The 27,782-nt window shown below is 42.9% G+C and overlaps 1 protein-coding gene across 3 annotated transcripts in view; it reads left to right on the top strand.

The window, feature by feature from the left end:
• The window catches only part of LOC124118771 (centromere protein C-like), an 84,497-nt gene that overhangs the window by 53,046 nt on the left and 3,669 nt on the right, over positions 1-27,782 (top strand). For all 3 annotated transcript variants that reach the window (XM_046481034.2, XM_046481035.2, XM_046481033.2), the window contains 10 exons: positions 2,693-2,752; positions 6,264-6,634; positions 6,996-7,139; positions 10,768-10,854; positions 15,675-15,830; positions 16,383-16,571; positions 21,858-22,019; positions 22,816-22,923; positions 23,666-23,776; positions 25,159-25,296. In XM_046481034.2, the coding sequence (XP_046336990.2) occupies positions 2,693-2,752; positions 6,264-6,634; positions 6,996-7,139; positions 10,768-10,854; positions 15,675-15,830; positions 16,383-16,571; positions 21,858-22,019; positions 22,816-22,923; positions 23,666-23,776; positions 25,159-25,296 (1,526 nt within the window). The remainder of the gene's footprint in view (positions 1-2,692; positions 2,753-6,263; positions 6,635-6,995; positions 7,140-10,767; positions 10,855-15,674; positions 15,831-16,382; positions 16,572-21,857; positions 22,020-22,815; positions 22,924-23,665; positions 23,777-25,158; positions 25,297-27,782) is intronic.

Raw genomic sequence — 27,782 nt, 5'->3', positions numbered from 1 at the left:
CAGCTGTCAGCATGTCTGTCCATTCGTCAGCCGACCGTTTTCCGTTTTCAGAGCAGAAACTTGCTTTACAGATCTGTCAAGTGGTCGATTGGTGCCTTTTGATGATTCGGGATATTTTTTTATTATACCCCCGACAAAATGTCGGGGGTATATAGTAATACCAAGATTCCGTCCGTCCGTCCGAAAACTTTGTCCGCGCGATTTCTCTTAAACTATTCAGTGGATTCATCTCAAACTTAGTACATATAATCTGTGTCATATGGAGGGGTGCAGTCAAAAGAAAAAAGTTATTTTCATTAATTTGCCATTTTTTTAAAGAATTTTTCAAACCCTAACGTCCTTCCAAAAACTTTGTCCACGCGATTTCTCTTAAACTGTTCAGTGGATTCATCTCAAACTTAGTACATATAATCTGTGTCATATAGAGGGATGCAGTCATAAGAAAAAAATTGTTATTATTAATTTTCCATTTTTTTATGAATTTTTCAAACCATAACGTCCGTCCGAAAATTTTGTCCACGCAATTTCTCTTAAACTATTCTGTGGATTCATCTCAAACTTAGTACATATAATCTGTGTCATATGGAGGGGTGCAGTCAAAAGAAAAAAATTGTTTTTATTACTTTTCCATTTTTTTATGAATTTTTCAAACCCTAACCAGGGTGTCCCCTGACGCAGAATTCTTGCGTATATGACTCTCAATTAAGGAAAAATACGTCTAGAAATAAAAGACTGACGCAATTTCAAAATATCTATGTTGTTGTTTACCAGCTTTGGAATGAAAATATTACAACTACTCACCTGAACTTAATTTATAAACATTTTCTGAAGACAATATATGCAAAATTTAAGTCTAGTTTTAAATTAATCTTCGTTTTTAGAAGTAACATAACTTCGCATAACACCACTGTTAACCATGACATATGTTTATCTATATGTGTAGACTCGTAAAAAATGAAACAGAAGAAAATATTTTCATTGTTGCGGTGAATAATGTGATTTGGCGCGGTCACAGTATGTGGTTCAGCGGAACCTTATGGAACGGGGTAAACGGAAGTTGTAAGTATCGGAGGGACACATGTTTTGGCCGAAATTTAGGTAAACATTATTGAACGAAATTTTAAATAAAATTAATAAAATAAATAAAATAGATGACAAGCATAAGGTCAGATATACAGGGAACACATTTTTATTACCAGATAGTGTAACAACAGGATTAACTTGCGTAATTCAATTCGGATTTGTTATGCTATTTCCGATGACGGATCATGACAGCCTGAAATGAGACTGAAGAAAAGTCTGTGCGTATTATACACGAGAGATATTTTTTTCAGGATTTAATTGCCCATAATTAGGGGTGCGTATTATACACGAATAAATATGGTATATATACGAAATGTAAAGCTTTGGGCGTGTTTGTTGTTGCTAATAAACTGTATTCAACTAGAAAATATTACGAGTGTTCACAATTCTTCAGTTCAACTTCACTGTTGATAGATAATACAAGATAACTAGATAAAACATGTAAATGAGTTAGTGGTATTAAATTATAATCTGACATGAAATGTATTTTAATATCCATCCATGATTAAAAGTGATGTCTCACAGTTGAGACTGATGTTATTTATTCATCCTGTATTAGTGTCACTGTAAATTGTTTCATGAGCTGTGAAGTAATTAAAGATTGTGAAAAAATAAAACCAACAAACTTCATTCTTATATCCTTTATTTCTCTGTAGTACAATCAGCTTAGAACATTAATTAGCACTTGTTAACTTAAACTAAAGACATATTATATTTAAAAGATACTTAACTTTAAGTGTAACATTAACAGTGAACATTTCATTAATCATACAATAAAACATTTGACTCTCAAAAAATATTTTTGACTCCCAAAATTCATAGGCTGAGTCAAGGTGACTCTCAGATATTGGAGTCTAGGGGGAACCCTTCCCAAACCCTATCCTAGCTATTTAATTTGTAACTACTGACACACTAGGCGGGTCGGGGGCATTAGTGAGCCGACAAGTTGGACTTTTCCCAAAAATGAGGGTAGTACTGAGCCTGAGCAGAACTAAAATGGCATTAAATATTTGAAGATGAAACTTGCTATACAGATCAGCTTTGTGGTGAACTGGTGCCTTTTGATGATTTGGGATTTGTATTTTATATTTTTATTTTTTTCCTCAACGACAAGATGGAATTTACTGAAAATGAGGTCAGTGCTCATTTCCAGAGCAGTACTCCAAAACTGTTGAATATTTGTAGATGAAACTTGCTATACAGATCATTAAAGTAGTGAATCGGTGCCTTTTGATGATTTGGGATATTTTTTTATTATTTTTATTTTTCATGACGACAAGTTGGACTTTCCTGAACATGAAGGTAGTAGTCGTTTCCTGAGCAGAACTCCGAAACCATCAACTATTTGTAGATGAAACTTGCTGTGTTCATGACAAGTTGGAATGTTGAAAAATACTGAGAAGCATTTGTTTTTTTCTTCTTTTTCTTCACTGAATTGAAGGTATCCAATGGCAAGGAACTAAAAGTGGAGTATTAATAGACAAACACCATATGTCATTTCCTGACGACTCTTGTTTTAAGCTGATAATTATATAACCAGGAGAGCTACAGCTTTGTTTTGAAAAGAACCATGACCAAATCTTTTTCTCTTATGTTCCACACCTCACAGGTTGTCCTACTCCAAACTGCTGAATGACAGCCTCGAGAGAAGGTCACAGACTGAAACAAGGTAAAAAAAATTTTATCTTATCCTGCATCACCACCTTTATGAAACTACTGCTGTTCTTTGACTAGGAAGACAGAGCTGTGAGAGGTCCTGGCTACAGAAATTGTCGTACCATCCAATTGTCTGGCATACTTCCTCCCGCAGCCACCATGTGACCAGAAGTGCTGCTAGTCAACAGACTGTACAGACGTTTTTTGAATAAAGCCTGCTAGTTTGAAGAACCAGATAGCATCCTTTGCCTATCCTTTTGCTTATTAGCCTGGTGTACTAGGGTGGTCTTTTCAGGCCTACCTTAGCGTAACTGTTGCCTGACTTTGGCTCTTACCCGCGCCTATCCGCCATCTTGTTTTGCTATGTTGTATGTTTACATGTCTCATGCTTTGATAATTCAATATGTCTATCTTAGCTCATGTTCATGAGCTATATACTTCCTTATTCTGGGCTTTTTATCCCCTGCCGGGCCAGAATGGCCGAATGGGGATAATGTCGTGGTGCAGTCCGTCCGTCCATCTGTCCGTCCCACAGAGGGTACAAAGCTTGTGAAATCAACTCCTCCTACAGTTTCCAGAGAATATCCCTGAAACTTTACACAGTCCCGTTCATTTCGACTAATTTTGACAGAGTTACTGCCCCTGTTTTAATTTGCCTAATTGTGAGAGAAGGTACTAAGCTTGTGAAATCAACTCCTCCTCCAGCTTTTAGAGAATATCCCTGACACTCTACACACAAGATGTCGACATGTTGATGATACGCATATCGCAGTCCCGTTTCATTTCGACAAATTTTGATAGAGTTGCTGCCCCTGTTTTACAGAGCTTCATTTGCCTAATTGTGAGAGAAGGTACTAAGCTTGTGAAATCAACTCCTCCTACAGTTAAAATGTGCACATTTTTAATATATCCATATCACAGTCACGTTTCATTTCTTTTCATGTTGAGAGAGTTACTGCCCTTGGTTTATGAAGCTCGATTTGCACAACTGTGAGAGAGGGTACTGTTTTTGTGATGTCAACTCCTACATTTTTCAGGGAATAACCCTGATACTCTAAACACATGCCGCTCTACACACAACATGTGTTATTGATACACATATCGCAGTCGTTATAAATTTGATTTATTTTAAAAGAGTTACTACCCTTTTTTATGATCCTCATTTTTGTCAACTGATACAGGTACAACTTTGCCTCAGGTAACAACCATTATTAAACATCGTCATTTAGTCTCTGTTGTGAAAATGTCACAATATCTAACTATAGTTAGTTTCCTTGTATAAGGCTTTTGTGGGTGAGCTACATCCTTATGGCATTAGCATTCAGACTGGATTACTCCCAACAAAATGTTCTGCACAATTTGTTTCAAATGCAGTGCCATCTACTGTTGTTATTTCAAAAAATACAAAGATTCATGCGGGGGATGTTGTGCTCTCAGAGCACTCTTGTTTAGTGTATAATTATACTTTTTATAGTGTAATTTTCTCTTGTGAACTTACATGCCTGTCTTTCTTTGTGTGTCTATTCTGCTTGCAATGTTTGTCTATTTTCTTGAAATTATATGTTGCGTTGGTCACAATGCCGGGGCAATAAATCAGTCAAGGATCCACACCCTCATCGCGCCGTTCCTTGGCACCTCCAGGGTTTCAACCATTAATCAATATACCCCCGGTGCCCCCAGCTTGCGCTGCATTGCTAATAGCACTCCTGGTACCAGGCGACAGGTGGCACAAAATACAGCGCCATCTTCCTTTAATCGTTCTGTGAGCATAAGAGACAGGACCCTATGTCGGCGTCACCGCAGTTTATGGCCAAAATGCCTTCTCTATCTCCGCAACAAGTGTCACCTCAAGGGTAGTACCATAAGTACATATCTAGTAGACCTAAATTCGGTGTTGGCAGTTCCTACGGATCATAGAATGACCAAGATCCTGGAACTTCAATCACTATTGCGGTCATTTCGTCTTGAGGATCAACGTGCCAAGTTTCGACCGCAGGATGGGATTTGAACGTAGTATTGAAGTCCCTCCATACTCCTCCCTTTGAACAACACTCGTCATCTTTCTTCAATCGCACTAAAAAGACAGTGTTTCTCTTGGTGTTAGCTACAGCGACTGGAGTCCGCGAGCTACACGCCCTTTATCTCCCGAGTATGGTTCGAGCGAACAGCACACATTGCTGTCCATCTTGGGCTGTACTGGGACTTCATTGCTATTAATCAACTCCTAGGACCGCCGGACAGATCTTTCATCCTTCCTCCCATATCAATAGTAGGTTCTGAGGACGAGGATGCACTACTTCTGTACCCAGTTTGAGCCTTGAGGGTTTTCCTCCGTTGATCCAAGACACAACGTGGATCTTGGAAATGACAATTCATTCATTCATTCTACTTCCCAGACGGAAGTTAGTCGTAACACAATCTCACTATGGCTGCGCTACATTATTCTGCAGGCTTACGACCTAGCCGGTATGGACCCGCCTAGTGCCAATAGCCTCCATGAGATTCGAGCCATTGCTTCGACCAAGGACCTCAGAGCAATTGTTCCATTGTCATTATAGCCGAGGCGTGGCTCTTGAGGCTGTGCCAGGTGTTCATAGTTTCGTTCCCCTGGTGGTTGTGCAGAAAGTCACAAACCCCAGACGGTCTTGTATTGTACACATCAGAACTGACCCTGCAACGTCTCTGGTAGTAATTTCCCAAGCCTAGAGGGTTTCATGTTTTCCCATGATCCTACTGCTTGAATTGGAATTTAGAACTTGGCCGACGCCCATATCTACTTTTCCTTGCTCCATGACTGGACTTCACACCTCCTACTCTCTTGTGTGGTTCTATCGACAGGAAAGTCAGTTTTTCCAATTCAGGATGCTATCTCGTTACCCAGACTAGTTGGAGGGTCTATCCTAATTTCCATCTGAAAGGTTTGCCCCCCTTCATTCCATTTGATAAAAATACATTAGATAAGATAAAAAAAATTAGTATAATCTTGATATTTTTTACATTTAGATACTTATCCTGCATTACTACGTCTAAAGTGCCCTCCTATTGATTTGCTACCTCCCCGCAAAGTTTTTCAGATGTCCGTTATTAGCTGTGATGTGGTTATACGTGACCTCGCCACTTCCGGTCACATGGTGGCTGTGGGAGGAAGTGAGCCACAAAACTGGTTGGTACAACATCTTTTGTAGCCAGGACCTCTCACAATTCCGTCTTCCTAGTTAAAGAACAGCAGTAATAGCATTAAGGTACTAATGCAGGATAATTCATGTTTCTCTCGCTATTAGGATTCTGAGAGAATATATTGCCACTCCCCTGTGCTAGTCGTAAGAGTCTACCAGAGTGGGGATAGAATGTAACTGTTCTCCCAAAAGTGGGAATTGCTGTGCATATTATCATTATGAATATCATTGGTTTGTCTTGTCCAGGCTTCATTATTTACTGTTAGGATATGGCTGTAATTTTGTAGACTATGGCATGAAGCAGCATTTGCTAATGAACGTTCTTAAGAAGTTATAAACTTGTTTCAGTGCCAGCCTTCCCGCTATGTCTGGGTTGACACAGCCTCCTTCACTGGAGTCAGTTGTGGAGGAGGAAGGTGACGGTGACCATGGTGACAAGGACAATCCCAATGCTGACTTCCTTTGTCTCAGACCAGCCAGCCTCAACAGGAGTGCCACACTCCGACAGCAGGAAGAACTGAACTCAGCTGAAGATGAGTTCTGGATGGTAGAGGACAAACCACTCAAGAAGAAGAAGCCTGTGAAGAAGAGCACCTCTCCAAGAAAAAGTGTTAAACAGAACAGGAACAGTGCAGAAGGTGTCATGGAGGAAAATACTGTGAAAGGAAAGAAGAAAGCAAGGCAAAAGACAGAACGATTGAAGAAAAGTGCAAGAAAAGGTAACATATGATTGGATAATTAAACCATGATAATTATGCACATAGGGTCAGCGTAGTAGCCTAATGGTGAAAATGCTCGCTTTTCACACACAAACCCAGGTTGATTCTCCACATAGGTACAATGTGTTGAACCCATTTCTAACAACCAAAGATGTGATATTGCTAGAATATTGATAAAAGCAACATACAGCCATACCCTCTCTCTCTCAATCATGAATGAGCAAACAAACCAGTTACCTACCCTGTTAAACAAAGAAGCATCTATTGGATAGTTCAACTCGTATCAGTTGCTTAGTTTTGAAGAAACATGAGACATCTTTATGTTACAACTGAACAAAGGCTTGTAATATTGTGTCTTCAGATGCAGCATCTCCAGTCGTATCAGAGGCTGACATTGTGGCAGATGATGGGGAAAGCTTACTCCAGCACACTCTCTTTACAGACACACCAACGTCATGTAAGCCCAGGAAGAGAAAGTCCCCACAACCACCTGCCCCAAACTCAGGTAGATATCACAATACAACAGTCGTGTGTGTGAGGTATGAATCTCCTGGATCTGTTAACTCTGGCATATCTGACAATACAACAGTCTTGTGTATGAGGTTAGTACCTCCATGAGGTATGTATCTCCTGGAGCTGTGTCCGGGCAGATCTGACACTACAACAGTCTTATGTGTGAGGTATGTATCTCCTGGAGGTGTGACCACAGGCAGATCTGACAATACAACAGTCTTGTGTGTGAGGTATGTATCTCCTGGAGGTGTGACCACAGGCAGATCTGACAATACAACAGTCTTGTGTGTGAGGTATTTAGAGGTGGGACGATTAATCAATCCCAAATACATCAATCTTTTTTAATTTCCGATTCTTGAATCGATTCAAAATCCTTAACGATTTTTGCTTATCAAGTTTAACATGCTTAAAATATTTCTATGTTAATAATGTTGGTTTTTTACCGTTTACGTGTTCCATTTCAACTTATCATTTATGATTGATAGATTAAAAAATTATTCCCTATTTCCCGCAATGTTATTGAAAATAAAATTCTCAGACACACGCTTTGACAACGGGTCCACATCGAACATGTCAAAGAGCAAAATGAAGACGTTTCTTGCAAATCTTTAAATATAGTATACAAAGTAATAAATCAAATCAACAAAAATATATATAAAAGTTGTCAAACTTACATCTAAGTTATTATTTCCATCTTTTCGTGCGATTGCGTGTAATGTTAATCAAATGACATCTCGGGTTTTGTCGCCTTGAATTCTCGGCTCGGACATGATGTTTAATGCAAAAATATATGCATGAAAATCTTTGTCACAGTTCGTAGCTCGATACATCCACGAAGCTCCATATTTTTAATATAGATCGCGATATCCTGCTTAAAATGTTCAGAATAGCAGGATTTAACAAAAAATCTTTCGTCAAAATCTGAAATTTGCTGTATAGATGTAATTTGATTGACTGCCTTAGGTCATGTGCTCAAATTTTACCAATCACGAACCTTGTAGCAGATTTCGGTAAGAAAACGTCATTAGAAACCAATTTTTATCCAATGAAATCATTTTTTTATAACTACGAAAAGACTCCAGGTGATGTTACGAGCGTGTAGATGAAAGAATAAGCTTGCTAGCGATGTGTCATATGCCAGTCTTCGACGAACGTGTTATTCATACTAAGCCTTGAAAACGGGGTTATTTCTTCATGTTACTGAGCGGACAGCCGCTGTTATCGGGAAATGGGTGATGACAGATACTATTTATAATTCGTTTAAAAATGCTTTTCCAATTACTCAAACACTGAAAATAAAAAAGAAATAGGTAAGTGGATTTTTGCTTCCTTGGCCCTAAATGTGAACGTTATGAATGTGTCAGCTTACATGTTTTTATTTAATTAATTTATCAACTTCATTAAGTTGTAAATGCATCATTCAAATAATGTGATAAACATAAACGATAGGATTAGACCTTTCAAATTGTGTATAACATATAGTAGCAAAGATGTTTTACAAGCAGATATTTTCTTTGATAAATGTTGGCTTCATCTATCACACAAGAGTCTCTGGGATCTCGGTGTCACAGCAGTAAACACTTCAGGTTGACTGGTGTTGAAAGAGTGAAGTGGTACCTGAAGTCTTGTCATAAGTGCTGTTCCGCCTAGTAATACCTGAAGTGTTATGAGTGTATAACAGTCTTGTGTGTGAGGTATCTCCTGGAGGTGTGACCACAGGCAGATCTGACAATACAACAGTCGTGTGTGTGAGGTATGTATCTCCTGGAGGTGTGACCACAGGCAGATCTGACACTACAACTGTCATGTGTGTGAGGTATGTATCTCCTGGAGGTGTGACCACAGGCAGATCTGACAATACAACTGTCTTGTGTGTGAGGTATCTCCTGGAGGTGTGACCACAGGCAGATCTGACACTACAACAGTCTTGTGTATGAGGTATGTATCTCCTGTAGGTGTGACCACAGGCAGATCTGACAATACAACTGTCTTGTGTGTGAGGTATCTCCTGTAGGTGTGACCACAGGCAGATCTGACAATACAACAGTCTTGTGTGTGAGGTATGTATCTCCTGGAGCTGTGACCACAGGCAGATCTGACACTAGAACAGTCTTGTGTGTGAGGTATGTATCTCCTGGAGGTGTGACCACAGGCGGATCTGACAATACAACAGTCTTGTGTGTGAGGTATCTCCTGCAAGAGGTGTGACCACAGGCAGATCCGACAATACAACAGTCTTGTGTGTGAGGTTTGTACCTTCTGGATCTGTGACCAGAGGCAGATCTGACAATACAACTGTCTTGTGTGTGAGGTATGTATCTCCTGCAGGAGGTGTGACCAGGCAGATCTGACAATACAACAATCTTGTGTGTGAGGTATGTATCTCCTGGAGGTGTGACCACAGGCAGATCTGACAGTACAACAGTATTGTGTGTGAGGTATCTCCTGGAGGTGTGACCACAGGCAGATCTGACACTACAACAGTCTTGTGTGTGAGGTATGTATCTCCTGGAGGTGTGACCACAGGCAGATCTGACACTACAACAGTCTTGTGTGTGAGGTATGTATCTCCTGGAGCTGTGACCACAGGCAGATCTGACACTACAACAGTCTTGTGTGTGAGGTATGTATCTCCTGGAGGTGTGACCACAGGCAGATCTTACAATACAACAGTCTTGTGTGTGAGGTATGTATCTCCTGCAGAAGCTGTGACCAGGCAGATCTGACAATACAACAGTCTTGTGTGTGAGGTATGTATCTCCTGGAGGTGTGACCACAGGTAGATCTGACAATACAACAGTCTTGTGTGTGAGGTATCTCCTGCAAGAGGTGTGACCACAGGCAGATCCGACAATACAACAGTCTTGTGTGTGAGGTATGTATCTCCTGGAGGTGTGACCACAGGCAGATCTGACAATACAACTGTCTTGTGTGTGAGGTATCTCCTGGAGGTGTGACCACAGGCAGATCTGACAATACAACAATCTTGCGTGTGAGGTATGTATCTCCTGGAGGTGTGACCACAGGCAGATCTGACAATACAACAGTCTTGTGTGTGAGGTATCTCCTGCAAGAGGTGTGACCACAGGCAGATCCGACAATACAACAGTCTTGTGTGTGAGGTTTGTACCTTCTGGATCTGTGACCACAGGCAGATCTGACAATACAACAGTCTTGTGTGTGAGGTATGTATCTCCTGGAGCTGTGACCACAGGCAGATCTGACAATACAACAGTCTTGTGTGTGAGGTATGAATCTCCTGGAGCTGTGACCACAGGCAGATCTGACAATACAACAGTCTTGTGTGTGAGGTATGTATCTCCTGGAGGTGTGACCACAGGCAGATCTGACAATACAACAGTCTTGTGTGTGAGGTATGAATCTCCTGGAGCTGTGACCACAGGCAGATCTTACAATACAACAGTCTTGTGTGTGAGGTTTGTACCTTCTGGAGATGTGACCACAGGCATTATATGTTGATACAGTAAAGGGAATTATGACACCTAAAAGCCATTTACTTGACAACCGCTAAACACAAATCCAAAAGGATTTCTGTGTTCTTTTCTTTTCACGACTGAATACACAATGCTGACTACATTGACTTTGATGATGTGCTGCAGGTGGAAAGAAGTCCAAACCGGCTCGGGTGACAAAGACTATGGAGATTATGAAGGGGACCAGGAAAAGTGTGCCAGCTGTAGCCAATGGTAATGTGTTTTGACAGTAAACAGCTATGTCCAGCACAGCAGGCTCTAGCTGCATTTTGAGAGGGGGGTTGTTTCAATTTGCTGTGCACAGTTATATCCCTTAGTCATGCCAGGATCTGCTGATCTGATCATGATCCTTAGTTTGTCAGTTTCACCTACATCATGCATTAAGACATTTCTCCCACATTAAACTGCTAATCCTAATATGTCGGCAACCAGTTACCTGTTATGTTCGTAACATTACAATCCCCTGTCCTGATTGTTCATATGGTGACCGCACCCATTGCGACTCTGTGTAAGATTATAAAGATGGTGCTCTGGGGCACATTGAGTACCATGGCTACCACTGACTGGAGTTTCCCTGCTTGCTTGGCTGGTCATTTAAGTGAAAAAAGTCTTCAAATGTTGAAAAGTCATGGAAAATGCACCATCTTCTGAAAAACTAATTGGCTCACAGAGATGATATTTTGGTGGGATATGTTGCAGTAGCACTACAATGAAGATTTCTTAACTGATCCTGCATTACTCCTTTGTGCATTTACTGCTTGTTCGTGACAGAGAGAAAGAGCTGTGTGAGGTCTTTCTGAAGAAGAATTTTTGTTTCAACTAGCTGAGTGGCTAACCCTAAGATCTTTACACAGCTCTTTCTCTGTCAAGAACAAGCAGTAAATGCATAAGGAGTGATGCAGGATAAGTATACAAATATAAAAAATATCTAAGATTTTACTTGTTCTGATTTAATTCATGGCATTTAGCTCTCTCCCCTTGATAGTGGATCAGTCTGTTACCTCCCGATACTCTCTGGACTCGTCGTAGTGGCAGTACCGGTCTAGGAGCCGCTGTCCTGTCAACTGATGTTCCAGCGGGTATCGCTCCAACTCGTCGAAGGGAGTCTTCATCCCATGTTACGAGGGTACCCCCACTGATCACGAATCTCACCTTGGGTTAGACAAGTTGGAGGATTGGTTGGCCGACAGACTCGAGGTGGTCGCACCCTCCCCCGGCTAGGATGTCAATAAAAGGCATTCTATTCAGGTGCACCCTACCTCTGTCCCACCAGACCCTCTGATCAAGGATATGATCTCGGCCCTTGATGAGAGCTTTAGCAAACTTTTGCCGACTCCGTCCTTCAAAGCTCCACGTCTTAGGAAGAGTGATTACCCCATCCACTCTCTCCAGTTTGCGGACCACCCCCTTGATCTTGAGGAGGATCTTCATTAGATGACCGGGTTCAACCGCCCAACCTCTGTGCAAGTCTCAGACACTAAACTCGCCAACGTGGAAACTGAAACTCTTCGCTGTCTCAAGCCCCTCTCCCTCATGGCATTGACCTCCAAGGCTATTATCCAGGACCCGTCGGAAGACAATCCACAGACCACCTCACCACCGTCCTGTATTAACTTCAGCGACAGATGGAGCACATGCATTCTCACATGCGAGCTGCACTGGTGGAACTCACGACCACGTGTCGCCTGGGCTACCTAGCTTTGTCCGATTGGGACCCAGAATTCAAGTGACCTTCATCAACCCTGGTCCTATCCAGCCCTCTTTAACAGTCAAGTCTCGAAGAATCATGCCCAAGTTTCAGCCTTTGCCCGTTTCAAGATGAGGTGTCCTCAAGGCCCTGGCTATAGTTTCACAGCCTGCCTCTTTCATGCTGTCCCAGTCTGGCTCCTACCAGCCCAGATGCAACTCGCTTCAGCCCTGAGGTCAGGGCTCCTCCTACAATTTTCGAAGCAGAGGCAGTGGCAAGTCCTCAGGATCATACCAGTCCCGCTGTGGCCACTCCAAGGGAGGGAGTGGCAATCGGAAGGACATCAAGTGAAACTCCATTACCAATGGGCTGTCCTCGAATTCGGAATTCCTTTGGCCCCATAGCTATTCACACGCTTCGTACCTCCATCTGCAGGATATTCAGTTCGAGGGCTACATAGACGACTGCTTCCTGAATCACTTGGACACCGTCACTCTACTTCGTCACAGGGACTTCACCCTTCATCTCCTCCAACTGGGATTTAAATCAACCTCAGGAAGTCAGAGTTGACACCCTCATTCCGCCTTTTAGTTCATCGGCTGTCTTTTTCAGACTGACCTAAACCTTCTCTCTGTACCCAGGGACCGGTGGATGCATATACAACTACACTTGGTCCCGGCTCTCCACCAGCCACACACAATGTCAGTGGCAAGTCCTCCTGGGCCTTCTAACCTCAGCACAGAACTTGACGTACAGAGAAAGACTCAGTCCAGATGTTCCAGATTTTCAGGCATCAAGATCCCTCGATCTCCATTGTCCTCCCGGATAACCTCAAACCTCATCTCTGGTGGTAGATGGTGGAATCGAACGTCTTAGACGGCATCTCCTTGACTAGGCTTACGACCTCGTTACAGCCATTCGTGGACACCTTCCTACAGGGATGGGGCGCACACCTAGAGGGACAGTTCACCTTGGAGCTGTGGTCTGCCGATCAGTTCCAGTGGCACATCAACAACCTCTAACCGGAGGCCCTTATTCTCTCTCTCTGTCTTATCCTGTTGGCAGACCCTCCAACATGCCCGACTTTCCATTTCAACAGGCAACATAACCGTCGTCTGGTGCCTCCGGAACCAGGAAACAACTTACTCACCCTCCCTCCTTCAACAGACGTTCTGCTTCTTCAACCTAGTGGATTATCTGGGGATCCAAATCCAGGTCCTACACATTCCGGACTCGCAACATCCTGGCGGCGCTCTATCCTGACCAGACAAAGTTGCTCCAACAGAGTGGAAGTTCCACCCAGACGCCTTCGCTCTTGCTTGTCAGGACCACGGTTGCCCCAACATCAATCTTTTAGCCATCACCCAAAATCATCAGATACCGACATACTAGTCACGGTACCGGATCCCCTAACCTGGGCGGTCGACACCTTCGGCATCCCCTGGGAAGGACTAACAGAGTACGCTTTCCCATTGCCTGTTCTCCTTCCCTCGATAATCCAAAAGATCAAGTCAACGCAGTGCCTCGATCTGACTTTGGTCACGTCCTGGAGGCTGGCGAGGGCCTGGTTCGGATGATGAACAAGAGCTCCTCCTATGCCCGGTTAGAGCATTGCGTTGTTACATTCGTCGGTCCGAGGAACACAGCAGACAATGTCACCTTTTTGTCCGGTGTCAGCGACCTCTTAAGTGGAAGTCAGACGCATCACCATCGCCCTCTGGCTTCAAGCCATCATCCTCCAGTCCTACGAGTCCCAGGGATTGGACCCCCCAAGCTCCAACAACCCGCATGAGATCTGGGCAGTCGCCTCCATCATGGTGCTACACAGTAACTGTTCCATACACACCATCATGGAAGGCTGCTACTGGTGATCTGACACAGTCTTTGTCAGTCACTACCTGCATGGAGGACATGCAAGGCATGCACAGCTTTGGTCCGTTTGTTGTGGCCCAGCAGGTCACCACTACTAGACACCGCTGAGGCCGCCTCCTGTCGAGAGCCGGCCTCTCAACCTCGCCGGCAATTGCCCTGGAATAGAAGGTTTAATGCTCCACGCACTACAGCTCGGTACATCAGTCTACAACCTTAACTTGTTTATCGTCTTTGGCTGCATTGTACCTGGGGTCTCTGCATACATAACTCCTGTTTTCCCGTCTACAGACTGGTCAATTGCGACTGACCGCACAGTCGATGATTGGCTGAAGGAATCAGAGTTCTGAGATGAAAGTCCACTTCTGAAGGTATGCCTAAAGATGCATGAAGGAGTAATGCAGGATAAGTAAAAAATCTCCAAGATATTATTTATATTTGTATACTTATCCTGTGCATTACGGCATACCCTCAATGCCTTCCGATGTTCCGGTCTTGGCAGTAATGTGATGATCCGTGATGTCACTTCCCAGGTCATTTGGGAGCTGTGTGATAGGGTTGGCCCCTCAGCTGGTTGAAACAACTTCTTCAAGCAAGATCTTCTGAACATGGCATGATCTCAACTGAAATACTGTTTATTTACCCATGAAACTGGACATGACATGATCTCAACTGAAATACTGTTTATTTACCCATAAAACTGGACATGACATGGTCTCAACTGAAATACTGTCTATTTACCCATGAAACTGAACGTGGCATGATCTCAACTGAAATACTGTTTATTTCCCCATGAAACTGGAAATGGCATGATCTCAACTGAAATACTGTTTATTTACCCATGAAAGTGGACATGACATGGTCTCAACTGAAATACTGTTACTTTACACGTGAAAGTGGACATGGCATGTTGTCATGTGAAATACTGTTTATTTACCCATGAAAGTGGACATGGCATGATCTTAACTGAAATACTGTTTATTTACCCATGAAACTGGACATGACATGGTCTCAACTGAAATACTGTTTACTTCCCCATAAAACTGGAAATGGCATGATCTAAACTGAAATACTGTTTATTTCCTCATGAAATTGGACATGACATGGTCTCAACTGAAATACAGTTTATTTCCCCATGAAACTGGACATGACATGGTCTCAACTGAAATACTGTTTATTTACCCATTTAACTGGACATGACATGATCTCAACTGAAATACTGTTTATTTCCCCATGAAACTGGACATGGCATGATCTCAAATGAAATACTGTTTATTTCCCCATGAAACTGGACGTGGCATGATCACATCTGAAATACTGTTTATTTACCCATGAAACTGGACATGACATGATCTCAACTGAAATACTGTTTATTTACCCATGAAACTGGACATGGCATGATCTCAACTGAAATACTGTTTATTTACCCATGAAACTCACTCAGACTGTGACAACATTTGTACTGTTTATTTTCCAGCCTCCGTGAGTCGGTTATCTCATCTCAACCTAACTGTTCCTGGTGAGACTCCCAAAAGTGGGGTGTCATTCCGCCAGAGGAGAAGAACAAGTATCAGAGACAGCGAGCAAAGCAGTATGAACCTGTCCTGTCCTGAACAGTTTTCTCCTCAAAGTGGTAGGTTAACAACATTAGCTATTTTTCCTGCAGCCCCATATATTGGTTTAATACTTATCAAATGCCAAGGTTACCAGGTATACATTTGTTTATGATTTTTACGTGATTGAGAAAGTAAATTTTGGGTTCAGAAAGAAGTTAGTTAGAAACGTGGGTGTTTGTAGCTGAACAGTCTCATTAAAATCATGGAGAGCATGTATTCCAGGAGTAAATGTTGGTTTACTCCAAAGTATATTCCAGTTATGTCACGGTGGCCAGACAAACTAATAGTTGACAGCACCAGCGACAATTCACACTTTATGGGCAACAGGTCAAACATGAACATTCTATCATCATTAAGCTTTCTTCAGGGGAAAATTGGAATAATAATGTTATTGAGGTTAGCTGGCATCTGTTTGTTGAATTCCAAATAACCCAATGTGTCACATCAAGACTTTTCTAGTTTTGCTTGAAAAGGAATATGAGTAATCTTAATTGTACCCCCGTGTCTGATGAATTACATGCCTCTGCAGTCCAAGATGTTCTAGTTGTAAATGGGTTTTTTCGCGGTAGAGTCTAAAACAACAAGGATACAGACAAAGAAGAGAAATTCCTCATTGAAAGGGAAAATAGTGGCAACTTCCACTTCAGCAAAACATCTCACTCCATGTTTGGCAAACTCAGATGTCACATCAGTGCAGAAAAAGAAGCGAAGAGTAACCATCAGCAACATAGTGGAGAAAGCCAGTGTCAGCTACTCAGGTAGGTCATAGTGGAGAAAGCCAGTGTCAGCTACTCAGGTAGGCCATAGTGGAGACAGCCAGTGTCAGCTACTCAGGTAGGTCATAGTGGATAAAGCCAGTGTCAGCTACTCAGGTAGGTCATAGTGGAGAAAGCCAGTGTCACCTACTCAGGTAGGTCATAGTGGAGAAAGCCAGTGTCAGCTACTCAGGTAGGTCATAGTGGAGAAAGCCAGTGTCAGCTACTCAGGTAGGTCATAGTGGAGAAAGCCAGTGTCAGCTACTCAGGTAGGTCATAGTGGAGAAAGCCAGTGTCAGCTACTCAGGTAGGTCATAGTGGAGAAAGCCAGTGTCAGCTACTCAGGTAGATCATAGTGGAGAAAGCCAGTGTCAACTCCTCAGGTAGGTTATAGTGGAGAAAGCCAGTGTCAGCTACTCAGGTAGGTCATAGTGGAGAAAGCCAGTGTCAGCTACTCAGGTAGGTTATAGTGGAGAAAGCCAGTGTCAGCTACTCAGGTAGGTTATAGTGGAGAAAGCCAGTGTCAGCTACTCAGGTAGGTCATAGTGGAGAAAGCTAGTGTCAGCTACTCAGGTAGGTCATAGTGGAGAAAGCCAGTGTAAACTCCTCAGGTAGGTTATAGTGGAGAAAGCCAGTGTCAGCTACTCAGGTAGGTCATAGTGGAGAAAGCTAGTGTCAGCTACTCAGGTAGGTCATAGTGGAGAAAGCTAATGTCACCTACTCAGGTAGGTCATAGTGGAGAAAGCCAGTGTCAGCTACTCAGGTAGGTCATAGTGGAGAAAGCCAGTGTCAGCTACTCAGGTAGGTCATAGTGGAGAAAGCCAGTGTCAGCTACTCAGGTAGGTTATAGTGGAGAAAGCCAGTGTCAACTCCTCAGGTAGGTCATAGTGGAGAAAGCCAGTGTCACCTACTCAGGTAGGTCATAGTGGAGAAAGCCAGGGTCAACTCCTCAGGTAGGTCATAGTGGAGAAAGCCAGTGTCACCTACTCAGGTAGGTCATAGTGGAGAAAGCCAGTGTCAACTCCTCAGGTAGGTTACAGTGGAGAAAGCCAGTGTCACCTCCTCAGGTAGGTCATAGTGGAGAAAGCCAGTGTCAACTCCTCAGGTAGGTTATAGTGGAGAAAGCCAGTGTCAGCTACTCAGGTAGGTCATAGTGGAGAAAGCCAGTGTCAGCTACTCAGGTAGGTCATAGTGGAGAAAGCCAGTGTCAACTCCTCAGGTAGGTTATAGTGGAGAAAGCCAGTGTCAGCTACTCAGGTAGGTCATAGTGGAGAAAGCCAGTGTCAACTCCTCAGGTAGGTTATAGTGGAGAAAGCCAGTGTCAGCTACTCAGGTAGGTTATAGTGGAAAAAGCCAGTGTCAACTCCTCAGGTAGGTTATAGTGGAGAAAGCCAGTGTCAACTCCTCAGGTAGGTTATAGTGGAAAAAGCCAGTGTCAGCTACTCAGGTTTGTCATAATGTTGTCCACATGTCAATCTACTGAACGCAAAAGACCCGTGAAGATTCCGGGGTAGAATATGTCTTCAGCTTGCCGTAAAAGGTGACCATGCTTGTCGTAAAAGGCGACTAACGGGATCGGGTGGTCAGGCTAGCTGACTTGGTTGATGCATGTCATCGATCCCAATTGCGTGGATCGATGCTTATGATATTAATCACTGGATTGTCTGGTCCAGACTCGATTATTTACAGACCGCCGTCATATAGCTTGAATATTGCTGAGTGCGGCTTTAAACAACAAACCAACCAACCAACCAACCAAACTGAAAACAAAACACTTCCTCTTCAAGACTACCAACCATATGTTAGTATCATCTTCCCATGACAAGTCCTAAATTTACATGACGAAGTCACAATGGCCACCACAACCCAACTGAGACTAAAATAAATCTTAACTCCAACCTCAACTCCTGCTTTCAAATGTTCAGAGAATTGTTGATGGCATCCACAATAATGAAGCATGGTTGTAGCTTTGTAAAAAATTAAAATGGCCACCATGGCAGTTGTCTCACATAAGGTGTGTGAAATGAGTTTGATCTCCAATTTTGTTTACCACATGCTCACTGAAACAGCTGTTCATACTACAGGCAGCTCCTGCATATGTATAGATCATCTGGCATCAGACTGACTGAAGGTCAAGGTTATTTATGACATTGCACTTATGAATCCAATATCTTGAATTTTTACACTTATCATACATTAACTGCTTACATTTGACAGAAACATAGCTGTGATGGGTCCAGCTGATGAGAGAAAAGTTGTTCTAACCAGAAAAGCTGGTCCCAACTCACCAGCTGCCATGTCATACCAGAAGTGGTGACATCACGGAATCTTCATATTACTGCTGGTCACCGGACACAAGTCGTGCCAATAAAATGGTCTCCAGCTATTTGGATCCAACAAAAGTATAGACCTCCTTGCAACGAGTGGTCTCTTGGTTTTGTCATTGTTTTTATGCAATAATATTTATATTGGGTTGTGAAGGTGACAGTTTGTTGCAAATTGTGACATGTTGTTGTTCGATTCTACCATTTTGCAGTTGTTCTCTCGTGTTTTCGAGGCACATGTCCTGTATTTCAGTGCTGGCATGGTATTAGCATTGCATGTAAATACCTTTATAGTGTAATACACATCTTATAGTAATATATATCCTTTATTCTGAAATTTAACTTTGTTCTCTATAATTGGGTATCGTACTCATTGCAACTTCATTTTAATTTATGCTAGTTGCTTACACTCTAACCCGCTATTCTTTATAGTGTAATACAATTCCTATATTATAACGTTAATCCATTATTTTGATTTAAACTTTGTTTGTTCTCTATAATTGGGTTATCATCCTTCAACTTAACTTGTTTTCAATTTACGCTTGCACGTTGTAGTAATTGCCGTGGTAAAAAATCTATTAAAGATCCTCACCCACAGTGCTTGAATTGTACTCAACTTTGTATGTCAGGGTTAAAGGTAATTTTTGTTCACCTCTTTCTCCCTCAAGCTTTAGCAGATATCAGCAGGTGTGTGTCCAAACACCTGGCTCAGCAATTTCCTCGTCACTCCAAGAGGAAGTCGGACACCAAGGACTATACGTTGCAGACTTCCCTGGTGATCACCACCCAACCTACTACTCTGGATTGGGATTTTCTGGCCCAGACTCGATTATTTACAGACCGCCGTCATATTGCTGAGTGCGGCATTAAACAAGAAATAAACAAACAAACAAAACAAAACTTTGGGTTGGACGCTATGCATTCCGCCGGGGACCACTGACATCCCGCAGTCGCCTCAGACTACCCAGGCGCAGAGCTCTATGATAGCATCTATGCCAGCATCGACAGCTCTGGCCCGGCAAACTACACTGATGACGTCTTCAGTTGCACCTCTCTATGCACCTCCAGGCACTTCTACTAGGCCTGTGCCTTAGGGCTCTTCAACGTTGCCAGCGCCTCTGGGCACTTCTACAATGCTTGCACTTCTGGGTGCCTCAGGGATCCTTGCAATATTTGACACCTCTACATTGGTTGCATCTCTGGGCTTCACCTCTTCGTATGCACTGACCACCCATCATGGCCAGTTGATAACTGAGTTCCCTGCAGCACCACAAGCCGTCTTCCCGTCGGCTCCCTACATGGACATCTGAATGCAGACCTTTACGCAGGCAATGTTTCAGCAGGCGTATGCTCCTCCCCTTAAAGGTGTGCCTGCCTACCACCTGTCTACACTAGTGCCTCAGGCACCTTATGTATAGCTTGCGTCTCCGGTTAACACAGCTATCTCAAGTGCTTGTAGCGCCTCCTGCCCACCAGACATTGGCGACTGTCTCAATCCCCTCTACGTCGGTGGCCGCGCCCATGGTTGGTTTGGGATCCCCATCCTCGTCACAGATTACGTCACAGGATTTGGTTTGGTCCAGGCAACCCTCCAAGGTGCCATGGTCCAAGCAACTTTCCAGTAGCTGTTCTTCTATCCTCAGTTCTGAGCACTACCTATCAAACTCCTCGTAGTTGAGTCACTTGACTACCCCTAGGAGAACCGAAGTCAGCCGCAATACTCTATCTTTATGGTTGCATGCCATCATCCTTCAGGCATACAAGATTGCGTACCTCAATCCACCAAGAGAAACAACCCTCATGAGATCCGGGTGAACTCATTGTTTGCCAGCCACTGCCTGAGGGACGTGGCCTTAGAAGATGTTGAGGAAGTTGCAGTTTGGGCCCTCTGGTCATAGCCCAACACGTTAACAATCCATGACGCCATAAGAAAACTACTCCTGTCTAGAACCAGCTTTACCCGACTCGCGAAGTGCTAATTACTCGCGTTATTCTGCTACCAAGCAGTGGCTTGGTAATCCAGTTTCTAGACCCTAGTGCACACTATTGTTTATTACTGTTTGTTTCATCATACTCTCGTTACCTTTCCGCACACAGGATTGGTTGATAAGTTACTGATCTGCGGGAAGAGATGCGCTGTACAGCTCCATTGTTGTGGGAGTGTTCACTGAGTACACATCATAAGGTATCCCCACCTCCATACTGTTGCATACAGATGCATTAAAGAGTAATGCAGGATAAGTTAAAAAATCTAGTAAATTCGAGATATTTTGTATATTTGTAGACCTTTCCTGCATTACTAAGTCTAAGGGCCCACCCCTCACAGACTTGCCTCCCTGCGATATATTCAGACATATTATGTGTGACCCGCAGTAATATGAAGATTCTGTGATGTGACCACTTCCGGTATCACAAGGCAGATGGTACTTGGGTCCCTACTTCTGTGGTTGGAGCAAATTTTTTCTCATCAGCTGGACCAATCACAGCTTCGTTTCTGTCAAAAGTAAGCCATAAATGCATTAATGGGTAATGCAAGATAAGTATACAAATATATAAAATATCTAGATTGGAGTAGGATTATTATTATAACCAGTTAGTTACCAAACTAGTCATACTTGAGAAGGACGATGTCTCCACTTGACATGTTTATGAAATCATGGTCACCAACAAGCAAAAGGTCAGTTATCAAATACGTTTGGAAAATGAGCAAATATTGAGGTGTTTTAATACTGAAATACTATGAGCATGTTTAGCATATCCTCACCTATTTTATGTAACTGAATTAAGGGTAGCCCGGTGCCTAATGCTCTTGGTGCCGTTGCACAAAACAACCTTAGCACTACGACTGTCGTAAGTCTATGTTAAGGTATGGGAGTTAAGATCACCTAAGCGCTAAGATCGCTTTGTACAACGGCACCCTGGTCTCTAACATTTGTTCTAATAGATCCTGTGCCTTTCTTTACAGATTCTACAGGGTCAGACCATGAACTTATGATAGGTCATACACCAAATTGCCAAATCTCAGCGCCAGACTGGAGTGATGTCACTGGCTCTCCTGTCCATATTTTTGAAATGACCAACACTGCAACACCTGATCCCATCACAGCACCACCCATATCTAAGATCAGTGAGTACACGCGCACCGTCACGCTGGTGAGGCTGCAACAAGAAGACTATACCAATGCAGACCTCCAGATGCACACATTGGACTTTATTCTGATAAATTAAGATATAATGGAGTAGAGGTGTGCAGTATAACCAGTCTACCACAATTTGAAATACTAATGAAAATGTTTCAAAATATATTTGGAAAATACCAGTATCTTGCGTTTTTTGATATTAGCAACTGATTCCTGAATATAATGTGTCTATTATGCATACATTGTGACCACAGCAACATCTAATAAAATGGTAGATGACCTTGAACGGGGAAAATCTGATGTATGGGTCCATTTTGGATTTAAAAAGGAAAACGTGATCAGACAATCAAAGATAACTCAACAAAATACAGATAAAAGAGTGCATGTACAATATTGTGATACGTATCGCAATACATGAATTGTTGCAATAAATTGCAATACGAAAGTCAGGTCAATATCCTTCACTATTGCGGAGTATATTTCTCCCTTCAACCAGTGTTTGGTTGTTGTGACTGGTCTGTGGCTATAATGGTACTGATTTTATACATTGTTGAGTATAATAATGATTATTTTTTCTTACTTATGTCTATCAGACAAGCGCATTCCAGCTGTTACTGGGGACAAGAGTCACTGGGTGCTTTATAAGCCCCAGGATGCCAAGTTAATTTTTGATGCACGTTTGGCACGTAAAGGACAAGTGATCAACGGCAAGTTGTTGCTGTTTTTATATCCTGTCATATATTGTTTATGATTCCATACCGACAGATGTGTGTCACTTTTCAGTCTATCCTCGCCCTGGTCCTGAAGGTGTTAGAAGGTCCAACCGAGTCCGACTCAGGCCAATAGAGTGGTTTAAGAATGAACAGGTTATCTACGAACGAAGAAAGTCAGGTGGGCTGTCTTCATTCAGTGCTACATTTGCTCTGACTGTTATTAATCAAACTTAAATGATACAATGGTAGATTAAGAGCTGTTGGCCCTTACCAAACTTGTGATGTAGTTTCATCATAGAAGTATAAAAAGGCTGCATTGAGTGAATGAAACTGCTTTTGAAATTGTAATTAATTCTGATTTTACATCCATTCATAAATGTATCAATGTTTACTCTATTACCCTGTTATGACCTTGGCCGTCAAATTACCCTGTTACGACCATAGCCATCACTTTGCCTGTAATGACCTTGACCGTCATATTACCCTGTAATGACCTTGGCCATCATATTACCACGTTATGACCTTGGCCTTCGATTTACCCTGTTATGACCTTGGCCTTCATATGACCCTTATCCAGTGAGACCCCATTTTAACATATCCTCAAAAGCATTATTTTAGTTTTTGTATGGTCCTAAGCATAGCCCAAAGGATACAAGTCCATGAGCTTAACCTGTCTGTTGGAAACAATTTCTGTGGATTTTAGTGTTAATATGTGGACTGTTGTTAGCTAAGCTATCTGAAAGTTTTCTGACTTGTGATAGAGGTCACTGATGTATTTTGACCCACTACTCATCCTGTGATCTATGTTTGATGTCTTTGTACATTTAGAAGATAATGTTTTCAAAATAGAGCTTGAATTTGAACTTGGAAGACATTCAAGGAAGATGCTGAGTCTGAGGATTATATTGTGAATGTTGCAGGTAATTTTGTGATTGCTGGTGTGCAGCCTTCAAAAGAAGCAGAATACCTAGCTGCTGAGGCAGAAAAGCAAAAGAAGCGTCGGGCCAGAATGAAGCGCAAGGAAACTAAAAGTGGGCATAATAATAGACACATTTTTAACCTAAGGTTCATGATACACATGATGAATACTATGTTCAGGTTCATAGCCACACATATATTTACTTCAGTATTTCAAACATATCGATAGTGAAGCTTTTCAATTCCAGTCAGGAAGAAGTTTTCTGAAGCCACTCTGAAAAACCCACTCAAGGCTAGCTTTGAGGTCATCTTTGTCATCATAGCCTTTCCATGAAGGTGTTCTTTCAGTATAGGAAACAGGTGGAAATCACTTAGGTGGCAGGTCTGGGGAAAATGAAGGGTGAGGAAGCCCTTTGAACCCACATTGTTGCACTGCAGACTTTGCAAGTCAAGAGGTGTGAGAAGAGGCATTGTCATGAAAAGTAGAACTCCAGCACTCATTATTCCTCGCTGCTTTTCTTTGATAGAATATCTCAGGCGATGAAGCAAATCAGCATAGTAGGCACCTGTAATCGTCTTTTGACTTTCTAAGTAATCAACAAGGATCACAACTTTCTTCACTGATCTTGAAGACTTGAATTTCTTTGGTGCCAGAGAAGTGGAATGGTGCCATTCCATGGATTAACATTTTGACTCGGGATCATAGTGGTAGACCCATGTTTCATCGTCCGTTACTAACCTCTTGACATAAACCATCCTCAGTTAGCACTAAATTTTCTCAGGCAATGTCAGTTCTTTTTTTCTTAAGATCAGAATTTAGAAACTTTGGCACCCAATGAGCAGATATATTATTCATCTGTAAATGTTCATGAAGGATAGTTTCAATAGCTTAGACTCTTCTTCCTTAAGTTCAGCAATGGTAATACATCAATCTGACAGTATAAGTTTTTTTCTATCTCCTTTATTGCATCTTCATTGATGGAAGTTGAGGGATGTCCAGACCTAGGGTCATCATCAAGGCTTGTTCTCCCAGCCTTAACCATAACTGCCCAACGTTAACAGTTGATAGCTAGGGCACTTATCCCCATACATTTGTGACATGTGGTCATGAATTTCTTGGGGTGTATTTTTCTCTAAAGTCAAAAACTTGATGACTGTTGGGTACTCATTCTTTTCAATTTTTGTGTCCTTTTGGAGCCTTATCACAATCAACTGGGTGTGACTAATATACAAACAGCCTGAACGGACCATATACACTTGCAATGAACTACTTAAACAATGTACTACATTGACTAGTTCACTTTGTTATGGCCCATAGTTAGTCAGGCTTAGAACTTTTTGACCAGCCCTCGTAGATTGAGAGTTCAGTATTTGCTTTTGAGCATTTGATTCACACGTTCTTATACTCAATGACCTGTAATGGTATCTTCTTATCTTATTTTGTAAATTAACAAAGGTTTGTAGCTTTATTAATAACACATTTCTGTTTTCACAGGTTCAAAATTATCAAGAAATAGATTACTTGCCAAAGCAAACCTTTCTCTACACACTGATCTCTCTGCTGACAAGGACTACACGGTCAGCACTGACTTCCCTATCATGAACCCAGAGACACAACAAGAGGTACTTGTAGGTGAGTCATGTCCCTTTTCCTGTCAGTGGAGCTTGTAGGTGAGTCATGTCCCTTTTCCTGTCAGTGGAGTTTGTAGGTGAGTCATGTCCCTGTCAGTGGAGCTTGTAGGTGAGTCATGTCCCTGTCTGTGGAGCCTGTGGGTGAGTCATGTCCCTGTCAGTGGAGCCTGTGGGTGAGTCATGTCCCTGTCAGTGGAGCCTGTAGGTGAGTCATGGCCCTTTCCCTATCAATGGAGCTTGTAGGTGAGTCATGTCCCTGTCAGTGGAGCTTGTAGGTGAGTCATGTCCATTTCCCTGTCTGTTGAGCCTGTAGGTGAGTCATGTCCCTGTCAGTGGAGCTTGTAGGTGAGTCATGTCCCTTTCCCTGTCATGTAGGTGAGTCATGTCCCTTTCCCTGTCAGTGGAGCCTGTAGGTGAGTCATGTCCCTTTCCCTGTCAGTGGAGCCTGTAGGTGAATCATGTCCCTGTCAGTGGAGCCTGTAGGTGAGTCATGTCCCTTTCCCTGTCTGTTGAGCCTGTAGGTGAGTCATGTCCCTTTCCCTGTCAGTGGAGCCTGTAGGTGAATCATGTCCCTGTCAGTGGAGCCTGTAGGTGAGTCATGTCCCTGTCAGTGGAGCCTGTAGGTGAGTCATGTCCATTTCCCTGTCTGTTGAGCCTGTGGGTGAGTCATGTCCATTTCCCTGTCTGTTGAGCCTGTAGGTGAGTCATGTCCATTTTCCTGTCAGTGGAGCTTGAAGGTGATTCATGTCCCTGTCAGTGGAGCTTGTAGGTGAGTCATGTCCCTGTCAGTGGAGCTTGTAGGTGAGTCATGTCCATTTCCCTGTCAGTGGAGCTTGAAGGTGAATCATGTCCCTGTCAGTGGAGCTTGTAGGTGAGTCATGTCCCTGTCAGTGGAGCTTGTAGGTGAGTCATGTCCCTTTCCCTGTCATGTAGGTGAGTCATGTCCCTTTTCCTGTGAGTGGAGCCTGTAGGTGAGTCATGTCCCTGTCAGTGGATCCTGTAGGTGAGTCATGTCCCTGTCTGTGGAGCCTGTAGGTGAGTCATGTCCCTTTCTCTGTCTGTTGAGCCTGTAGGTGAGTCATGTCCCTTTCCCTGTCAGTGGAGCCTGTAGGTGAATCATGTCCCTGTCAGTGGAGCCTGTAGGTGAGTCATGTCCCTGTCAGTGGAGCCTGTAGGTGAGTCATGTCCCTGTCAGTGGAGCCTGTAGGTGAGTCATGTCCCTGTCTGTTGAGCCTGTAGGTGAGTCATGTCCCTTTTCCTGTCAGTGGAGCTTGTAGGTGAGTCATGTCCCTGTCAGTGGAGCCTGTAGGTGAGTCATGTCCCTGTCAGTGGAGCCTGTAGGTGAGTCATGTCCATTTCCCTGTCTGTTGAGCCTGTAGGTGAGTCATGTCCATTTCCCTGTCTGTTGAGCCTGTAGGTGAGTCATGTCCATTTCCCTGTCAGTGGAGCTTGAAGGTGAATCATGTCCCTGTCAGTGGAGCTTGTAGGTGAGTCATGTCCCTGTCAGTGGAGCCTGTAGGTGAGTCATGTCCCTTTTCCTGTCAGTGGAGCTTGTAGGTGAGTCATGTCCCTGTCAGTGGAGCTTGTAGGTGAGTCATGTCCATTTCCCTGTCAGTGGAGCTTGTAGGTGAGTCATGTCCATTTCCCTGTCAGTGGAGCTTGTAGGTAAATCATGTCCCTGTCAGTGGAGCTTGTAGGTTAGTCATGTCCCTTTCCCTGTCAGTGGAACTTGTAGGTGAGTCATGTCCCTGTCAGTGGAGCTTGAAGGTGAATCATGTCCCTTTCCCTGTCAGTGGAGCCTGTAGGTGAGTCATGTCCCTGTCTGTGGAGCCTGTAGGTGAGTCATGTCCCTTTCCCTGTCTGTTGAGCCTGTAGGTGAGCCATGTCCATTTCCCTGTCAGTGGAGCCTGTAGGTGAGTCATGTCCCTGTCAGTGGAGCCTGTAGGTGAGTCATGTCCCTGTCAGTGGAGCCTGTAGGTGAGTCATGTCCCTGTCAGTGGAGCTTGTAGGTGAGCTTGTAGTGCAATGAATCTTGGTACATGTCATCCTTAGTTTGGGATGTGATCGGGAAAGGTTGTGAGTGATCAATGTAAAAGGTCAAGGTCCGAGTGAATTTATAAAATGTTTGTCATTTTTACTAAAATGCCTTTTTCTGCAGATCTTGTTTCGTCTTAAGCATGTTGTAGGTATATTATTTTCATACATTGGCATCATATGTGTTGGATATCCCTTGGAATTTCTTTGATGGATGATTCCTGCATGGTGTCATGACACCTTGCCTTCTCAAATCTGAAACTCTCATTTGTGCTGCCCATGTTTTCACCACTGATGATAAGTTGTTTTTGTGGTTTTACAGTGATTATTACCCTGTTTTTAACTTTTAACTACATGTTTATGCTTTATGATAAGCTTGTGTGCATCTTCAGATGTGCATTTCAGATGATTTAGATTTTTATCACTAAAGTTCCCAGACCCTCAATACAGTCC

The sequence above is a fragment of the Haliotis rufescens genome, unplaced genomic scaffold (assembly GCF_023055435.1).
Source record: "Haliotis rufescens isolate VD_foot unplaced genomic scaffold, xgHalRufe1.0.p SCAF_2, whole genome shotgun sequence".
Taxonomy (NCBI): domain Eukaryota; kingdom Metazoa; phylum Mollusca; class Gastropoda; order Lepetellida; family Haliotidae; genus Haliotis; species Haliotis rufescens.
Note: the sequence above shows the minus strand (reverse complement) of the source record. Positions and strands in the feature narration are given on the sequence as shown.